At 40.9% G+C, this 21031-nt stretch overlaps 1 protein-coding gene across 1 annotated transcript; it reads left to right on the plus strand.

Annotated features, from left to right (window-relative positions):
* Window positions 1-70: 70 nt before the first annotated feature.
* On the plus strand, window positions 71-19397 carry HSF5 (heat shock transcription factor 5). Its single transcript, XM_056558546.1, has 7 exons — window positions 71-254; window positions 5464-6011; window positions 9276-9653; window positions 13693-13787; window positions 15497-15889; window positions 16585-16720; window positions 18909-19397. The coding sequence occupies exons 2-6, from the start codon at window positions 5492-5494 to the stop codon at window positions 16675-16677; spliced, it is 1479 nt and encodes a 492-aa protein (XP_056414521.1). The 5' UTR covers window positions 71-254; window positions 5464-5491; the 3' UTR covers window positions 16678-16720; window positions 18909-19397.
* The last annotated feature ends 1634 nt before the right edge of the window (window positions 19398-21031 follow it).

The raw sequence follows: 21031 nt of genomic DNA on the forward strand, positions 1-21031 counted from the left end.
GCGGTGAAACTCGAAGCCTGATTGGTCGGAGTTTAAAATTGCAAACGCGCAGTTCGGGAGGAACAGTAATAACGGTTTTATGGAGCGCAGAGAACGGGGCGAAGGCGGAGACCAGCCAAAGCCCGGCCCTGGCGCAGCTCTACAGGGAGCAGTCCTCTCGGTTACTATAGCAGGATTAGTGTTAAAACAAGGATTATTTTATCTATCAATATCTGATATCACACGATCTGGTGCCATCAGAAGCTGTAGTACAGGTTAGAGATTTTGTGGCTCTCCTGATCTTAGAGTTTCACCTATAGATATACTATTTTTCACACGTGCACTATATAGTTTACATTTAAGGTCAAATGGACCTTGTGTCATGTAATATACAAATGTGACATCCAATTTCCCTGTCAGATCAAGGATGAGCTACATTTCCAAGGAGCAGCTGTACAATTCACAAATAATTTCATATAGATCATGTTAGATAGTAGTAGGTCACAGGTAAGATCATATGGATTACTTTAGATTCGTTGGGTGACAGGTGAGATCATATAGATAATTTTAGACTGTATAGGTCACATGTGAGATCATTTAGATCACATTATATTATTTAGGTCACAGGTGAGACCATAAAAACCACATTAGATTGTTAAGGTCACAGGTGAGATCATATAGATCACATCAGATTGTATAGGTCACATGTGATATCATATAGATCACATTAGATTGTATAGGTCACATGTGATATCATATAGATCACATTAGATTGTATAGGTCACATGTGATATCATATAGATCACATTAGATTGTATAGGTCACACACGAGATCATATAGATCACATTAGATTGTATAGGTCACATGTGATATCATATAGATCACATTAGATTGTATAGGTCACATGTGATATCATATAGATCACATTAGATTGTATAGGTCACACATGAGATCATATAGATCACATTAGATTGTATAGGTCACATGTGATATCATATAGATCACATTAGATTGTATAGGTCACATGTGATATCATATAGATCACATTAGATTGTATAGGTCACACATGAGATCATATAGATCACATTAGATTGTATAGGTCACATGTGATATATAGATCACATTAGATTGTATAGGTTACATGTGAGATCATATAGATCACATTAGATTGTTAAGGTCACAGGTTGGATCATATAGATCACATCAGATTGTATAGGTCACATGTGATATCATATAGATCACATTAGATTGTATAGGTCACATGTGATATCATATAGATCACATTAGATTGTATAGGTCACATGTGATATCATATAGATCACATTAGATTGTATAGGTCACACATGAGATCATATAGATCACATTAGATTGTATAGGTCACATGTGATATCATATAGATCACATTAGATTGTATAGGTCACATGTGATATCATATAGATCACATTAGATTGTATAGGTCACATGTGATATCATATAGATCACATTAGATTGTATAGGTCACACATGAGATCATATAGATCACATTAGATTGTATAGGTCACATGTGATATCATATAGATCACATTAGATTGTATAGGTCACATGTGATATCATATAGATCACATTAGATTGTATAGGTCACACATGAGATCATATAGATCACATTAGATTGTATAGGTCACATGTGATATCATATAGATCACATTAGATTGTATAGGTTACATGTGAGATCATATAGATCACATTAGATTGTATAGGTCACACGTGAGATCATATAGATCACATTAGATTGTATAGGTCACACATGAGATCATATAGATCACATTAGATTGCATAGGTCACATGTGATATCATATAGATCACATTAGATTGTATAGGTCACATGTGAGATCATATAGATCACATTAGATTGTATAGGTCACATGTGATATCATATAGATCACATTAGATTGTATAGGTTACATGTGAGATCATATAGATCACATTAGATTGTTAAGGTCACAAGTGAGATCATATAGATCACATCAGATTGTATAGGTCACATATGATATCATATAGATCACATTAGATTGTATAGGTCACACATGAGATCATCTAGATCACATTAGATTGTATAGGTCACATGTGATATCATATAGATCACATTAGATTGTATAGGTTACATGTGAGATCATATAGATCACATTAGATTGTATAGGTCACACGTGAGATCATATAGATCACATTAGATTGTTAAGGTCACGGGTGAGATCATATAGATCACATCAGATTGTATAGGTCACATGTGATATCATATAGATCACATTAGATTGTATAGGTTACATGTGAGATCATATAGATCACATTAGATTGTATAGGTCACACGTGAGATCATATAGATCACATTAGATTGTTAAGGTCACCGGTGATATCATATAGATCACATTAGATTGTTTAGGTCACATGTGTGATCATATAGATCACATTAGATTGTATGAGTCACACGTGAGATCATATAGATCACATTAGATTGTTTAGGTCACAGGTAAGATCATAGATAACAGATCACATTAAATTGTTAAGGTCAAAGGTGACAATATAGATCACATTACATTGTATAGGGCACATGAGAGATCGTATAGATCACATTTTTATTATGAAGGTCACAAGTGAGATCATTTTGATCACAATAGATTGTATAAGTATAAGTCACATGTGAGATCATATAGATCACAGTACATTGTTTAGGTCACATGTGAGCTCTTATAAATTACTTTTGATTGTAAATGTCACAGGGGAGATCATATAGATCACAATAGATTGTATAGGTCATGTGAGATCATATAGATCAGATTACATTGTTTAAGTCACTGGTGACTCAATCTACACTGCTCAAAAAAAAGGGAACGCATAAACAACACAATGTAACTCCAAGTCAATCACACTTCTGTGAAATCACAGTGTCCACTCAGGAAGCAACACTGATTGACAATCAATTTCACATGCTGTTGTGCAAATGGAACAGACAACAGGTGAAAAATAATAGGCAATTAGCAAGACACCGCAATACAGGAGTGGTTCTGCAGGTGGTGACCACAGACCACTTCTCAGTTCCTATGCTTCCTGGCTGATATTTTGGTCACTTTAGAATGCTGGCGGTGCTTTCACACTTGTGGTAGCATGAGACGGAGTTTACAACCCACACAAGTGGCTCAGGTAGTGCAGCTCATCCAGGATAGCATATCAATCCGAGCTGTGGTAAGATGGTTTGCTGTGTCTGTCAGCGTTGTGTCCAGAGCATGGAGGCGCCAGTACATCAGGAGACGGCCAGTACATCAGGAGATGTGGAGGAGGCCACAGGAGGGCAACAACCCAGCAGCAGGACCGCAACCTCCGCCTTTGTGCAAGGAGGAGCACTGCCAGAACCCTACAAAATGACCTCCAGAAGGCCACAAATGTGCATGTGTCCACTCAAACTGTCAGAAACAGACTCCATGAGGGTGGTATGAGAGCCTGAGGTCCACAGATGGGGGTTGTGCTTACAGCCCAACACCGTGCAGGACGTTTGGCATTTGACAGTGAACACCAAGATTGGCAAATTCGCCACTGGCGTCCTGTGCTCTTCACAGATGAAAGTAGGTTCACTTTGAGCACATGTGACAGACATGATAAAGTCTGGAGACGCCGTGGAGAACGTACTGCTGCCTGTAACATAGAAACAAGAAACATGGAATGTGTTGGCAGATAAGAACCATTTGGCCCATCTAGTCTGCCCAGTAATCTGAATCCTATCAATAGTTCCTGGCCCTATCTTATATGAAGGATATATCCCATGCATGTTTAAACTCCTTCACTGTATTTGCAGTGACCATCTTTGCACGAAGGCTATTCCATGCATCCACTACACTCTCAGTAAAGTAATACTTCCTGATATTACTTTTAAACCTTTGCCCCTCTAATTTAAAACTATGTCCTCTTGTGGAAGTTTTTCTTCTTTTAAATATGCTCTCCTCCTTTACCGTGTTGATTCCCTTTATGTATTTAAAAGTCTCTATCATATCCCCTCTGTCTCTTCTTTCTTCCAAGCTATACATGTTAAGGTCCTTTAGCCTTTCCTTGTAAGTTTTATCCTGCAATCCATGTACTAGTTTAGTAGCTCTTCTTTGAACTCTCTCTAGAGTATCTATATCCTTTTGGAGATATGGCCTCCAGTACTGCACACAATACTCCAAGTGAGGTCTCACCAGTGTTCTGTACAGTGGCATGAGCACTTCTCTCTTTCTACTGCTTATACCTCTCCCTATACATCCAAGCATTCTGCTAGCATTTCTCTCTCTCTCTGTAATCATCCTCCAGCATGACTGGTTTGGTGGTGGGTCAGCAATGGTGTGGGGTGGCATTTCTTCAGGGGGCAGCACAGCCCTCCATGTGCTTGCCAGAGGTAGCCTGAATGCCATTAGGTACCGAGATGAGATCCTCAGACCCCTTGTGAGACCATATGCTGGTGCGGTTGGCCCTGGGTTCCTCCTAATACAAGACAATGCTAGACCTCATGTGGATGGAGTGTGTCAGCAGTTCCTCCAAGAGGAAGACATTGATGCTATGGACTGGCCCGCCCCTTCCCCAGACCTGAATCCAATTGAGCACATCTGGGACATCATGTCTCGCTCCATTCACCAAGGCCACGTTGCACCACAAACTGTCCAGGAGTTGGCGGATGCTTTAGTCCCGGTCTGGGAGGACCTCCTGCAGGAGACCATCCGTCACCTCATCAGGAGCATGCCCAGGCGTTGTAGGGAGGTCATACAGGCACGTGGACGCCACACACACTACTGAGCCTCATTTTGACTTGTTTTAAGGACATTACATCAAAGTTGGATCAGCCTTTAGTGTGGTCTTCCACTTTGATTTTGAGTGTGACTCCATATCCAGACCTCCATGAGTTGATAAATTTGATTTCCATTGATAATTTTTATGTGATTTTGTTTTCAGCACATTCAACTATGTAAAGACGAAAGTATTTCATACGATTAGTTCATTCATTCAGATCTAGGATGTCTTATCTTAGTGTTCCCTTTTTTTTTTTTGAGCAGTGTAGATCACATTACATTGTATATGGCACATGTGAGATCATATAAATCACATTAGATTGTACAGGTCACATGAGATCATTGAGATCACAGTAGATTGTACAGGTCACATATGAGATCTTATAAATCACATTACATTTTGTAGGGCACATGTGGGATCATATAGTTCATGTTAGTTTTAGATTGTACAGGTCGCATGTGAGATCATATAGATTACATTACACTGTTTAGGTCATATGTGAGATCTTATCAATCACATTACATTGTATAGGTCACATGTGAGATCATATAGATCACATTCGATTGTAAAGGTCACAGGAATCATATAGAGAATATAGGTCAGACAAGTAATTCCTTTCCATTACAGTGATTGGCAGTAATTGTAAGATGTGTAGTGACAATGTAATCTGATTGATCCCCCATTGTATTTCACAGTAGTCCGTATCCTCCACGTTTCCATCCAATGGAACCAGATAAATCGATTACATTTAATCTAGTCAATCCCAATAATTTCCCTGGCAAGCTGTGGCGCCTTGTGAATAACCCAGTCTACCAATCCATCCGCTGGGACTCCACCGGAAATGGCATCATCATTGATCAGCATCTAATTGAGTATGAGCTGCTTTGTCCTAAACGAATGGCGGAGGCCACAGACTTGTTTAAGACCACTAACTTCAACAGTTTTATCCGCCAGCTCAATCTCTATGGCTTTAGAAAAGTAGTTCTAGGATCTGACAGTACCACTGGTGTCAGTCACCCAGATGGGAATAAGGGAGTTGATCAAGCCGGCCTTCATTATTTCTGCAATGGCTATTTCCAAAAAAACCGACCTGATCTGCTAGTCAATATGAAGAGGCTGACAAGCATTAACAAAGCCAAGCTGGCAGCGGGCATCAAGGTGAATTCCCGCCCACCAAACCGGTTCCAAAGAATGATTACTAGTGCTGTGACAGAGAAAAGTAAAGAACATGGTGAGAATAAGGGTAAGTAGGTGATGTACTTGGACAAGGTATAAAATCTCAGAATTTAAATTTAAAGAGTACTTCTCATGATCTTGTTAAATTTCATAATACTCACAGTTCACTGCCCCCATCACGATAAACCACCCCTGCCTGTATTTTTATTATTTGTTAGTTCTCTACCTTGATATTGCACTGTATTTTTGGCTCAGTCAGATTCACAGACTGGGAAGGGGTGTTCCCCAGCAGGTGTGACATCATCTGAAGCCATACAGGGGTTAACTTCCTCCACTCTGCTACACACAGCCCAGAGCAGTTCAGTGTGAGATGAGCCATGATTGGATAAGGCTGCACACACCATTTCCTGCTTTTGGACTTCTGCCAGGCCAGCAGGAGTCCAAAGTCTTTGCAAAAGATGGGGGGAAATGTGCTCTGGACAAATAGGGAGACACCTAGTGACAGCTTTTTAAAACACAAATTATACACAGAAAACTAAATTTGTTTTTAACAAAGTACATTAATCCCTTCCCTCTTGGCAATTTTTCATTTTCGCACTTTTGTTTTTTCCTCCATACCTTTTAAATATCATAACCCTTTCAATTTTGCACCTAAAAATCCATATAATGGCTTATTTTTTGCTATAGCAAGCCTACTTTGTATTGACATCAGTCATTTTACCCACAAATCCACAGTGAAACATAAAAAAAAATCATTGTGTGACAAAATGGAAGAAAAAACTACATTTTGTAACTTTTGGGGGCTTCCGTTTCTATGCAGTACATTTTTAAGTAAAAATTATACCTTATTTTTATTCTGTAGGTCCATATGGTTAAAATGATACCCTACTTATATAGGTTTGATTTTGTATTACTTCTAATAAAAATCATAACTACATGCAGGAAAATTTATACGTTTACATTTGTCCTCTTCTGACCCCTATATTTTTTTTTATTTTTCCATGTACAGGGCGGTATGTGGGATAGTTTTTTGCACCATGATCTGAAGTTTTCATTGGTACCATTTTGTTTTGATCAAACTTTATGATTGCTTTTTATTCATTTTCTTATGGTATAAAAAGTGACCAAAAATACGCTATTTTGGACTTTGGAATTTTTTTGCGTGTATGCCATTGACTGTGCAGTTTAATTAATGGTATATTTTTATAGGTTGGACATTTGCGCATGCGGCGATACCACATATGTTTATATTTATTTTTATTTAACCAGTTTTTTTTATGGGAAAAGGGGGGGTGAATCAAACTTTTATTAGGGAAGGGGTTAAATCTTTTTTATTAACTTTTTTTTTTTTTCACTTTCTTTTGCAATGTTATAGCCCCCATAGGGGACTATAACATGCAGTACATTGATTCATTACACTGATCATTGCCATTGCAATGCAATGGCAGGGATCAGTGTTATCGGCGGTTGATTGCTCAAGCCTGGATTTAAGACTTGGAGCAATCAATCGCAGATCGGCCACGCAACAGGCAGGTAAGGCACCCTCCTGTTGCGTTCTAGCTGATCGGGACATTGCGATTTTATCGCCATGGTCCCGATCAGCCCGACTGAGCTGCTGGGAAGCTTTTACTTTCACTTTAGATGCAGCGATCAACTGCAGCAAGGGGTTAAAAATATTTTTTATTTACCATAAGGAGTGCAATTGCAAAAATTTGTTTTAATTAGAGTACCCATTTAAAGACGAAACTTGTCTTTCTGTTTTCTGGTAAACCTAACCTATTTAAGATCCTTTATGAACCAGCAATAACTAGCATCCAACCTAGTTGCCACTATAGCAGCAGCCCACAACATGTGCCACATTCATTAAACTACTCCTTTTATACTTAGGTAAATATAAAAAAAATATTGCCCAAATTATTAGCGTTGCACTTTCTCATGGTTTGCCCAGCTCTTGCAACTGTTAGAGACCCAACAGCACATGCAACACGACACGGCATAGTATCCAGGTCTGTATTACTGGATATTGGAGTTTGCAGAAACATTGCTGTAAACAATGGTAATATGTGAAATCTTGCTTCAGCACCATAGATGTCCACGGCTGTGCAAGTGTGGCTTTAGGCTCCACCAATGCCATGTACAAGTTGCAGTTCAATAAGTGATACTGCTGTACCAGATTTGGAATAGAAGCATTTTGCATTGATTTTATTTAATTCCTTATGAAACACACTCAGTATGTCACATAAGCGAGTACATAGCTCAAACTTTTGTAAATATTTTATTATATCATTTTATGTGACAATACTGAAGAAATGACATTCTGCTACAATGTAAAGTAGTGAGTGCACAGCCTGTATAACTGTGTTTAAAGGGGTAGTCAGGGCAAAAACATTTTATCCCCTATCCAAAGGATAGGGGAGAAGATGTCTGATTGTGGGGGGGCCCGCTGCTGCTGCGATCTCCCTGCGCGGGTGCTGAATCTCCAGTTTCGGAAACCTCAGGGTTTCCGGGACTGGGGACGTCACGTCACGTCACGCCCCCTCTATTTATACCACGCCCCCTCCCATAGACATGAATGGAGGGGGCGTTTTGTGACGTCACATCCTCAGTCCCAGAAACCCTGAGGTTTCCGAAACTGGAGATTCAGCACCCGCATAGAATGCAGGTGCTGCAGGGAGATCGCGGGGGGTCTCAGCAGCGCCCCCCTCCCCGATCAGACATCTTATCCTCTATCCTTTGGATAGGGAATAAAATGTTTTTGCCCGGAATACCCCTTTAATGTTGTGCCCCTCAATATAACTCAACACACAGTTATTAATGTCTAAACCATTGCAATAAAAGTCAGTACACGCCTAAGATTAAACATTCAAATAGAGCCGAAAGTGTCATTATTTTGTATAACCTAAGTATATTTTGTATAACCTAAGTATATAAGATACTACGAGGATACTGTATATGGTAAAGTAATGTGTTAACCATAATACGGCTTGAGAAAGCATTGCATTTTACTTTTCCTCTTAGCCTATAGACCGTGCTAAACAGTTTTGCCCAGACTTATCAATTGTGTGAGAGAAAAAGTGGAGGGATTTCCCCACAGCAACCAATCACAGCTCAGTTAACAAGCTCTGGTAAAGTGAAACCTGACCTGTGATTGGCTGCTGTGGGAAAGTCACTCAGTTTTTTTCTCTCACACACTTTGATAAATCTGGGCCGTACGTTCTCTTTTGGACATGTAAAGGTATAGTGGTGCATTAATTTAAAGCATACAGTACATTTTAATGTAAATGTATAAATCAATTTCAGTACAGTATGTAAAATTGTCTTTTTTAATTAGGTCTAATAACTGTTGAACAGAGTGAAATAGCGGACAGACGTGAAAACATTTCTCCGTATCCCTATGTCAACCCTTTATCCAACAACTATAATGCTTTTCCTGGAATAGGGCATGATTGTGCTTCTATCCGTCCAAGGACATGGTCAAACTCATTTGGCCTTCATCAAAGACAGCTCGCCTCTCATTCATCATTTCCAGAAAATGGGATGTTTTATCCTGTCCTGCAATGTTTTCCATCAGACATCACTTACACAATGCAAGCTACTGCTACTTCTATACATGTGCAACAAAACCACTCTGCTATGCCAGGATCAATGCAGACATATAGTGGCTATATGCCACATACTGCACAATACCACCAGGCCTATTATCCATCAGGTGAGCTTTGCCCTATTAACATGTTGTAATTAGAAAAGGACCTATGGATAGAGGGTTAAATAACACTTCGCAACCACAATTGATTGTAAAGACGATCACAAAAACCCTATATTTCCCATCCACTGATATGAATATAAAAAGTTACTTTTATTAAGCCAAAAAACTACTGCATGTTAATCTAAAGTGGAAACACAGGGTGTTGTGGCTGCAGTCCACAACTACCACAGTGACCAAATAGGTGATTATTAAAACCTAACAACACATCGCCCACCCGAAGTTTCACCACAGTCAGTGGCTTTCTCAAGGGCTTTAAGGCAAATGACGTGTGAGCTAGCCGTTCAGGTGTCTTTCTAACCTCTTAATTGTGATGTCATTGGTGGGAGGTGGTGGTTTTGGTTAAGAAACTTAAATGGGTACTCCAGTGGTTAATTTTTTTTTACTATATGGCATCTTCTTTGTAAGTTTAGTTTTTTTGCAATATACATGTGTTTTATGTTTTGGCAGCATGTGTGTGTTTTTCTTACCTGTTTGTTGGGCAGGAAGTTCTGTAGTTCAGAGGGTTTTCTTTTACTGTTGTCCACTGTTCTGAATCTGTTGTGGACAAGATATCATAGCATTTTTTTTCTCTGTCTGCATGAGAGAAATAAGCCACGCCCCCTCATCTCATCCAGCTGAGTACACAGCTCCTCACCTCCCCTCCCCCCCGCTCTGTATTCTAAGGATGCAGGTCTGCACAGGAGAAAGAGCACAGATAAGATGAGCGTGTTATCTAAAGGGGAGGATGACAGGGTGCACGGGCTGAGGATGTATGGACTGCAGAATAAATCTCATACAGCGAATGATCTCTATATGTGAAGGGGGGGGGGGGGGACTCCTGAATGACACATGCTGGGAGTTGTAGTCCCTGTTGTGTGTGTGTATGCTAGTGTTTACAAACCAGTGTGCCTCCAGCTGTTGCAAAACTTCAATTCCCAGCATACCCTGACAGACTTTGGGCATGCTGGGAGTTGTAGATTTGCAACAGCTGGAGGCACACTAGTTGGGAAACACTGTTCTAGCCTATTCAGCATACACATCATGTTACACCAGTTTTTCCCAACCAGTGTGCCTCCAGCTGTTGCAAAACTACAACTCCTAGCATGCCCAAAGGCTGTCAGGGCATGCTGGGAGTAGTAGCTTTGCAACACCTGGAGGCACCCTGGTTGGGAAACACTGGTGTATGCCCTACAGAGGTGTGGTGAACTACAACCCCCAGGAGACTACAGAGGCAGCATGCTGGTGTTATACCACAGACTGAAGACTCCTGAATGACACATGCTGGGAGTTGTAGTCCCTTTTGTGTGTGTATGACAGTGTATCCCAACCAAGGCTGATTTATATTAGTGTGCTGTGTATAAGGGGGCCAACCCGGGAAAATAGTAGGATGGGTAAAGGGCAGAACAAACAAGCAAAAAAAAAGGAGCCGCCCCAAACCAGCAAGGCATGTGGCATGCTGGGATTTGTAGTTTTCAGCACAGCAAGAAACAGGAAATAGAAGCAAAGATAGGAAAACAAAGTGGGGGATAAAAAGACAACAAAGAACGGAAATAGAGTAGGCTAAACAACAAGAATAGAAATGAAACAAAACAAATAGGATAAGTCACAAACGGAAAAACACATTGACCACCGGAGTACCCCTTTAAGCTTTACTTCTGAAACGTCATGATTGGCATCTTATGCTAGCAATCGTTTCTGTCAAACACCTCGCAAGAAGATCAGTTTGGATCAGTTTGCCCCAACACACGTCAGTGTGCAGATTAACATGCAGTAGCATGGTTTGTTAAATGTAATTGTTTTTTGGCTACACCAATAAGATTTCCTACTATACCTGGAAGCGGTCTCCAGCACTGCTTCATTAGTCCAGAGCAGCGCTGGAGTAAATCCCGCACATGCACAGTATCGGCTGGGATGAGAAAGAGTGTGTCTAAGACATTATATGAATATTCATTAGCCGGGCTGTGCTGCGGGCTGGGCGGCGGTTATGTCACAGTGCCAGATGAAGGCAGTAACCCCGCCCGTGCCAGTTAGCAGCTAATTTAAATATACAGAAAAACTGCTATAACCGGCGAACGGCGCAGCGCATCCGGGCAAGGTAGGACTCAAAATGTTCAGCGTCTCCCGCACGATCCACCCGTACCTGTGGATAGAGCGGGAGAAAACATATGACAGTTTTCCTTTAATAAAAGTTAAATTTTATATTCATGTTAGTGGATTGGAAATATTGGGTTTTTGTGATTGTCTTTACGATCAATTGTGGTTGCAAATTGCCCTATTAACAGGCAAGGAAGGCTGATGTAATGGAACTTGTAGGCTTGTAATGAAATGCTGACATAAAATAATCTTACAACAATAATCATTAGTAGAAAAGAAGACCATTCAGTGTTTCGACAATTTGTACCGTACTTCCCCCCCTTTCTTAATAGGACCACATTTGAATGTCTTGTATCTCATTTTTAGCCTTGGGTGTACATACACATTAAATGAATGTTGGCCAACCCCACCAATTTCAATGAGGCAGCCAACTATATAATCTGTATAGGAGTGTTCTCAATAGCACAGATGTCAGGGATAAGAAGGTTTGCCCAGTTGGATTTCAACACATCCAGTCATTTTTTTTTTCTCAGGGGAGGTGTCTGGCCTTTTCTCTACAAAGAACACCTGCCAACTTGGGAAGCTAAGCATGAAACCAATCAAATTATTATTTTACTACTTTTTTTTTTTTTTTTAAAGACTATCTGATTGGTTGCTCTGGTTTGGGTTTCGATAAATCTCCCTCAAAGTTCCTAATGTGGTATTTTAACAAAAAAAATTAAGGATATATCTAAAGGATTAATGAGGGACCAAATCTTTAGACCCTCACAACTGGCAGTATTTTATTGCTGTGAAGGAATGTAAGCCGCTCTTCTTTGGTTTTTAGTAGGGCATGTCCACACTTAAGTGTATGTTCACTAAGTAATTTGAGTGGAATTGCATGTTGCGCTGAATTGCATGTTGGAAATTCGCGCTGTGAACATTACTATTGGTGTTAATGGGTCCTCCGCAGACCCATTCACACTGGTTCATTCTTTGCACAAAATTATGCCAGCACTGCATTGCTGTCAATGGTGACGGCGCAGGGCCACCAGATGGAATCTGACATCACTTGGCATCACTTGGCTCTCTCTGACATCTCTCATAGAAAATGGAGCAGCGGTGTACATTCACAATCCGTTGCTCCATTCAAATGGAGCGATCTGACCTCCCAGCATCCCACCGGTCAAACCCCCAACATTAGTTATCTCCTATCCTATGTATATGGGATATTTTTTCATGGTGGGGAAACCCCTTAAAAGGGGTACTCTGCCCCTGGCATCTTATCCCCTATCCAAAGGATAGTGGATAAGATGTTAGATCGCCGCGGTCCCATTGCTGGGGACCCCGGGGATCGCCGCTGCGGCACCCCGCCATCATTACTGCACAGAGCGAGTTCGCTCTGTGCGTAATGACGGGCGATACAGGGGCCAGAGCAGCGTGACGTCATGGCTCCACCCCTCATGACATCACGGCCCGTCCCCTCCCATAGACTTGTATTGATGGGGGCGGGCCGTGACGTCACGAGGGGCAGAGCCGTGACGTAACGATGCTCCGGCCCCTGTATTGCCTGTCATTACGTGCATAGCAATCTCGCTCTGCGCAGTAATGATATCGGGGTGCTGCAGCGGCGATCCCCGGGGTCCCCAGCAGCGGGACCCCAGCGATCTGACATCTTATCCCCTATCCTTTGGATAGGGGATAAGATGTCTAGGGGCGGAGTACCCCTTTAAGTTCAGTGAAACCTTTTTGAGACAATCAGTCAAAATTGCATTAAAAAGTGGTCCTTCAGTGGTTTTCCCTTCTTTTGAGAGATTTCACTATTATCTACATTAGTTTAGATTTTGTTGTTGTAAGTGAAACAAAATGTCACATCATGTATTTAGTGGCTGTTATTTCCAATGCTATGTGTTGTTTACTTCCCTTCTAGCCTTTCTTCCTCGCTACACAACTCCAGCTCATCCTTATCTCAGTGGCTGCCGGGGCCCTGCAGTCTCCTCATTTCCAAACTGCAGCTATTTTCAGGTTAGTATACGGTAATTAAAATGTAACCTGACTCAAAAGACATCATTCCTCATTCCAAAAAAAAAAAGCAATTCTTGTACTGGTTATTTTTATATTCTACAGTGTTCACCATGTTTGATAGATCACATAAGATTTTAAGAACTTGGACATTTTCACATACTAGACTTCTGACGATACTAATCATGTTAAAGAAGATGTCCAGTGGTTAGAAATGTATAAATGTCTGATCGCGGAGGGTCCAACCACTGGGACCCCCCGCGATCTACTGTACTGGACAAGCACTGTGTCTCTATCTCTCCCATAGAGATGAATGGAGGGGGCATGTTTCAACCAGCTGACGTGCTGGGTGTTAAACGTCTCATCCAGGAGCAGAGCCAGGGCCCCATACAGGAGAATGCGGGGGGTCCCAGAGGTCAGACCCCCGCAATCAGACATTTATATCCTATCCTTAGCAAAAAATGTCTACCACTGGGCATCTTCTTTATTCTTTTTTTGAGATTTAAAAACAAAAAATAATTATATGGATAAAAGGGAGGTATTAGAATTTTTATTGGTGGGAGTTTATTTTAATATTTTTAAAAATATTCTTAACTTTTTTTTATACACTCATTTTGCTAGGAGGACTTTGGTATTGATACATTGTTATTGTAGTAAACTGCTATTCTGTGATCTACTAGTACAGCCTGCCTATGACTGGCTATAATCGACAGATCTATCACAACAGCCAGGAACCTGACTGGCACCCCATGATTGTGTTGTGGGGGTGCCGATTAGAGCTGTCAAATAACCTCCAAGATGCACCAGATGCTAATGACAACAGGATATGGGAGAGGGGGGTGGGGAACAGCATAAAGGAACAGCATATGTGTAGTCTCAGTGTATGGAGTCGGTGTCACCAAGGGATTAAAGGGGTAATCTAGTTGAGAACAAATGTTTTCAAATCAACTGGTGTCAAAAAGTTGTAGCGATTTGTAAATTATTTCTATTTTTAAAATCTTAACCCTTCAAGTACTTAGCAACTGCTGTATACTAGAGAGAAAGTTGTGTAGTTCTTTCCAATCTGACCACAGTGCTCTCTGCTAACACCTCTATCCATGTCAGGAACTGTCCAGAGTAGAATCAAATCCCCATAGCAATCCTCTCCTGCTCTGGACAGTTCCTGGCACGGACAGAGGTGTCAGCAGAGAGCACTGTGGTCCAGCTGGAAAGAACTACACAACTTTCTCTGTAGTATACAGCAGCCGATAAGTACTGGAAGGCTTAAGATTTTTAAATAGAAATAATTTACAAATCTGTTTAACTTTATGGCACCAGTTGATTTGAACACATTTTTTTCCCACTGGAGTGCACCTTTAATTCCTTTGCTGATACATGAGGCTTCTAAATGGAGGATATAATCTACAGTATCTATGGCATATCTACGATTAGCATATATGCTACATTGTGGAGCTATAGAACTATGTTGTGTCATCTGATTTCCCAAATGTTATATCAAAATTAGCATTTAAAAGGGTATTTAAGGAGAGAACACACAGTTTTCATTAAAACCATCCATGTAATTTCTTTCATTTCCAAACCTGCTTTGAGAAAATCAGCAATTTAACTGGTTGGTATGAACTACAATGACTTGGTTGCTGGAAGGGAAATATCTGGTTGGCCACAGCACAGCGCACAATACATTGTAATCTATTATTTGTCCCAATGTACAGAATCCTCCAATGCAGTCTTCATATCCTATGGAATTCTTTCATACTAATTGGTCATCGAGTAATTTAAACCCGTTCAGAAAAGATGAGAGGAATCTAGAACCTGCTATCCAGTTACCGAATGATCTACAGTCTACTCAATTGGAAACTGTACAGCTGGATACAGTAGAAAGCCTTGCGGGACTAGCAGCATCACCATTACAAAATGAGACTTCCGCCGGGGCTTTAAGTCCGGAAAATGATGAGATCTATTGTAATCCAACTAATCATTTGGAATCTTTACTGTCTATCAATGCTGAGATCACCAGTGAAGCTTTATTAGCCGACCAGCCTGTCAATTGTCAAAGTCAATTGACTTCATCTAATGACTTTCCTCTTAATAGTGATCAAACAGAGGTAAGTCCGCTAAACATCAAAACAGGTATAAGGAGATATTACTGCAAAACACATATTTGTTGCAGTCATAGTTGATAACGATAATGATATTACAGTGGTCCCTCAAGTTACAATATGAATTAGTTCCAGGACGACCATTGTATGATTAAACCATTGCATGTTGAGACCATAACTCTATGGAAACCTGGTGATTGGTTCTGAAGCCTCCAAAATGTCATCCGAAACTAGGGAAAAGTGAGGATTAAACAAAATAAGTACGGTAAATAACTAATATAGATATAAAAGTAAGAAAGAGCAGCTGGGAGCTGTAAATCACTGTATGTAGAGGACAAGAGCTTCTTCAGGGTCCTGTACAGTACACGTAATGTCCTAGAAAAAAAAAAGGTAAAAGGAGCAATTCTTACCTGGTGTCCAAAGGAGCAGCTAACTGTGGCACAGAACACAGAAGTACAGAACATGTAGTACCACCCTGTACTGTAGGGAGGTGCTACCAGACAGGAATTCAGAGCAGTCGCTTCAGTACACAGGTGTTTTACCAGTGAAAGTCCATTCTGATTGGTCAGTTCTTCCAGGTATTGACACATTTTGTATGTTGAAAGTATTGTATGTTGAGACCATTGTAAGTTGAGGGATTACTGTACTATAAAACTTCTGTAGATGGCATGCTAAATGCATGTGTCCTTTCTATTTGGTAGGTTCCTCCGGTCGCAGATAAGTTCTTATATGTTGAAGCTGACTTACTTGCTTCTGATGTTACTTCTTCAAGTGAAATAGCAAAATGTGAATAGAAGGGAAATGAGAGTGGTACATAAAAAATGGAAAAATCAGGAGGTAAATATTACTTGATGGCATATAGCGTTGTTTATGAAACTGATATAATATAGTAGAAAATAGAAAAAATAGAGTGAGGTCATAGCAAGCAGTGTTAGGACGAGTTACAAGGAAGTTTGTTTACAGGTTAAAGGGGTACTCCACTGCCCCGGCGTCTGGAACATTTTGTTCCGAACGATGGGTGCCGGGGTCATGACGTCACGGCTGTGCCCCTCGTGACATCACACCCCACCCCCCTCAATGCAAGACTATGGGAGGGGGCGTGGCAGCCTCCACGCCCCCTCCCATAGACTTGCATTGAGGAGGCATGGCATGACATAATGAGGGTCGGGCCGTGAGGTCATGCATCCAGCGTTAGGAACAAAATGTGGAGTACCCCTTTTAGTTGTTATCTCTACCTTTCACCCTACACACATGAATGTTAAGCTTGGCCAAGTGCTCATGTCTATTGAATGGGGAGATGGGAAGGTAAGACACTGCCAGATGGCGGTGGCTTTTTCCTCTGGAAATGAAAGGGACGGTCAGTTTAAAATCTAACATGCCCAATTCTTCCCTCTTCCAATATCATCTGTTGAAGAAGAACCAGGGGACCTCCACACACATTAAGTGGCCAGCTAGTCCCACCAAAATTGGCAGGTTTGGAGGGCTTTTCACAAATGTGTTTGGGGGCCTTTACTCTAACTTCAAAATTTTTGTGAAACTTTGGACTCATTTTTAGGAAAAGTTTAAGAAATGTACATGTTTGTGACAGATATTTGGACAGATGATAAGTATTGAACTATTGCACATCTGTCTGAAAACCTCTCAAAAATATTTGATTCATTACTAGTAACGCAATTTATTAAAGTGCTTAGTTCATTAAAGGGGTACTCCAGTGCTAAACAGCTTATCCCCTATGAAAAGGGACCCCCGCTGGGGACCCCCACGAGCTCTCCTGCAGCAGCCCTGTGGCGCTGGGGACCCCCATGAGGGGGTGGCGGGGCCGTGACATCACGATAGTCCGTCCCTGCACCACCCGTCATCAGCCACAGAGCGATCCTCGCTCTGTGCAGCTGAAAAACGGGGGTGCTGTAGGAGAGATTGTGGGGGTCCCCAGCGGCGGGATCTCCGTGATCTAACATCTTATCCCCTATCCTTTTGATAAGGGATAAGATGTTTAGTGCCGGAGTACCCCTTTAAAGGCTTCCTGTCTTTCTAAAAAAAAAAAAATTTACTTCTGACATGTTATTGTGACGTTTCAGAAGTTTAGATTGGTTAGGGTCCTGTTGTTGAGACCCCAACCAATCTCTAAAAAAAATTGGCAGCAGTGCTCAGCTGAATGCTTTTCCAATTTGTTTCTCTTCGGCGCTACTCTATGAGGGGCATGTGAGGTGTACAGATTGACAGGGGAATTCAATAGAGCCTTTTGAGTGGCACCAAAGAGAAACATAGGGGCAGAGCACATAGCTGAACGCTGCTGCATATTCATTTTAGACATCATTATAGGTCTCTGCAATGAAACCTTCAACAATGAAAGCTTATGACATGTCTTTATAACACCTCAGAAGTAATTTTTTTTTCTTTTTTAAAGAGACAGGTAAGCATGGTACCCTTAATGGGGTATTCCGCCCCTAGACATCTTATCCCTAACTAAAGGTTAGGGGAAAAGATGTCTGATCACGTTGTCCCACCGCATGGAAACCCCACAATCTCTTTTGCAGCACCCCTGTCATCTTTTGCACGGAGCGAGCTCTGCTCCATGCCTGATGAATGGCGACGTCACGGCCCGCCACCTCGTGGCAGCTCGCTCCGCCCCCTCAATGCAAGTCTATGGGAGGGGGCGTGATGGCCACCATGCCCACTACCATAGACTTGCATTAAGGGGGCAGGGCCGTGACGTCACAATCCTCCGGCCCCTGCATCGCCAGTCATCAGGCAAGGAACGAAGCGAAGCTCCGTGCACCAGATGGCAGGGGGTGCTGCAGGAGAGATCGCGGGGGTTCCCAGCGGGATCAGACATCTCATCCCCTATCCTTTGGATAGGGAATAAGATGTCTAGGGGAGGAGTACCCCTATAAATTTAGCCTTACATGCTGTATGGATGGATTAAGCAGTTCATGCTACAATTTAGTGGTTCATAACTACAAATGCTGGAAATAAGCATTTACATATTATGTTCAGTTTAATTTATTCGACCATCTCTTTTCAGATCTTAGTCTCCTGGTAGAGGAAGCCTACAACCATGATCAGTTAGCAGAGAAAGAATTAAAAGAATTAAATATTTTGGACTTTTCGGTAGTCATGTGCTATGAGCCGTTTTCATGGTGCCTGTTAGAAGTTTAAATTAGTTTTTTCCTGCTAGGTAACAATAAAAAATATTTATATTTAGTGTTGTTTATAATATATTTCAAAATGTGTTTATTTGTGCATGTATAAATCTTTGTATTGCACCAGGTAACAGTAACAGTTGACTGCAACAATTACCCAACATGGCACAGTGTTATGTGAGTAGCTCTCAATGATCTAACGGGGGAGATTTACTAAGCTAAGTGTGCCAGAATTTTGCCTCCGTTTGCACTAACACACTTGAGTATGTACCTTTTACTACATTTCTATGGGTTTTAGACACTATATGGGAAAAGGCTGTTGCTTTGTGGTGAAGGGCATGATTTGACATTGTGCTCCAAAACTTTGGTGATGTTTGCAAGATGTCCCAAATTTATCAGATAGGGCCACTGTGATACATTTGACACATCTTCAGATTTGACACATCTGCCTGGTCTGGAGCTGGCCATGTACCTTAGATAGTTGCTGCCAAGCATATCTGCCCTGACAGTGGTTTATTGTGCATGATGAATCTAAATCCCGGAAACTTCTCTTTCCCCACCATCTTCTGCCAGGGGAGCCAGAAGTCTGATATACTGTACATGTTAATGGTTACATCATACCATGATCCAATTCTCCACCTTCTCATTCAGAGTTTTCTTCATTTTCATGACTATGATAATTGTAGATTCACACTGAAGGCATTAAAACTATGAATTAACACATGTGGAATTATATACATAACAAAAATGTGAAAATATGTCATATTTTAGGTTCTAGCCACCTTTTGCTTTGATTACTGCTTTGCACACTCTTGGCATTCTCTTGATGAGCTTCAAGATGTAGTCACCTGAAATGGTCTTCCAACAGTCTTGAAGGAGTTCCCAGAGATGCTTAGCACTTGTTGGCCCTTTTTGCCTTCACTCTGCGGTAAAGCTCACCCCAAACCATCTCTATTGGGTTCAGGTCCGGTGACTGTGGAGACCAGGTCATCTGGCACAGCACCCCATCACTCTCCTTCTTGGTCAATTAGCCCTTACACAGCCTGGAGGTGTTTGGGGTCATTATCCTGTTGAAAAATAAATGATGGTCCAACTAAACGCAAACCGGATGGAATAGCATGCTTAGCATACATGGTTCTGTATGCCTTCAATTTTGAATAAATCCCAAACAGTGTCACCAGCAAAGCATCCCCACACCATCACACCTCCTCCTCCACACAAGCACACCTGTGAAGTGAAAACCATTTCAGGTGACTACCTCTTGAATCTCAACAAGAGAATGCCAAGAGTGAGCAAAGCAGTAATCAAAGCAAAAGGTGGCTACTTTGAAGAATCTAGAATATGACATATTTTCAGTTGTTTCACACTTTTTTGTTATGTCTATAATTCCACATGTGTTAATTCATAGTTTTGATGCCTTCAATGTGAATTTACAATTTTCATAGTCATGAAAATAAAGAAAACTCTGAATGAGAAGGTCTGTCCAAACTTTTGGTCTGTACTGTATGTCTGTACTGTAAGACAAGATTAGTAAATCTTCCCCAGTGACCGTGAAGCATTTCATTGTTCAGCTGCAAATCACTTGTAAAGTCTCATCTGTCATCCTGAATATCGGTGCAACTCTGGGTTCTGTATTCAGAAAGTTAGAGAGGGTTCAGAGGGTTCAGTGTAGGCAATTAGATTTTTTATGTATTCATATTTATACAGTAATTTTACGGGGGAAAAATGTGAATGTGTAACATAGTCTAACACAGGAAAAATCTGTTATAAAATAAAAGGGGCTGTTTAGTTATAGTTTATGATGTTATTATTATTATATTAATATTTATAAGAATATAAACGGTTTTCACAAAATATTCGTTCTTTAATATTTATTGCAAGAACTTAACAAACACATGAAAACGTTGTTTATATGTGGCTTCAAGCACTTCCATTATAATGTAGGGAAACGTTCTTCACAGGAAGGCTGGGTTCACCCTGTGTAAAATGTGCGTGTATTATATTT

This window comes from Hyla sarda, chromosome 2 (genome assembly GCF_029499605.1).
Source record: "Hyla sarda isolate aHylSar1 chromosome 2, aHylSar1.hap1, whole genome shotgun sequence".
In the NCBI taxonomy this organism is placed as follows: Eukaryota; Metazoa; Chordata; class Amphibia; order Anura; family Hylidae; genus Hyla; species Hyla sarda.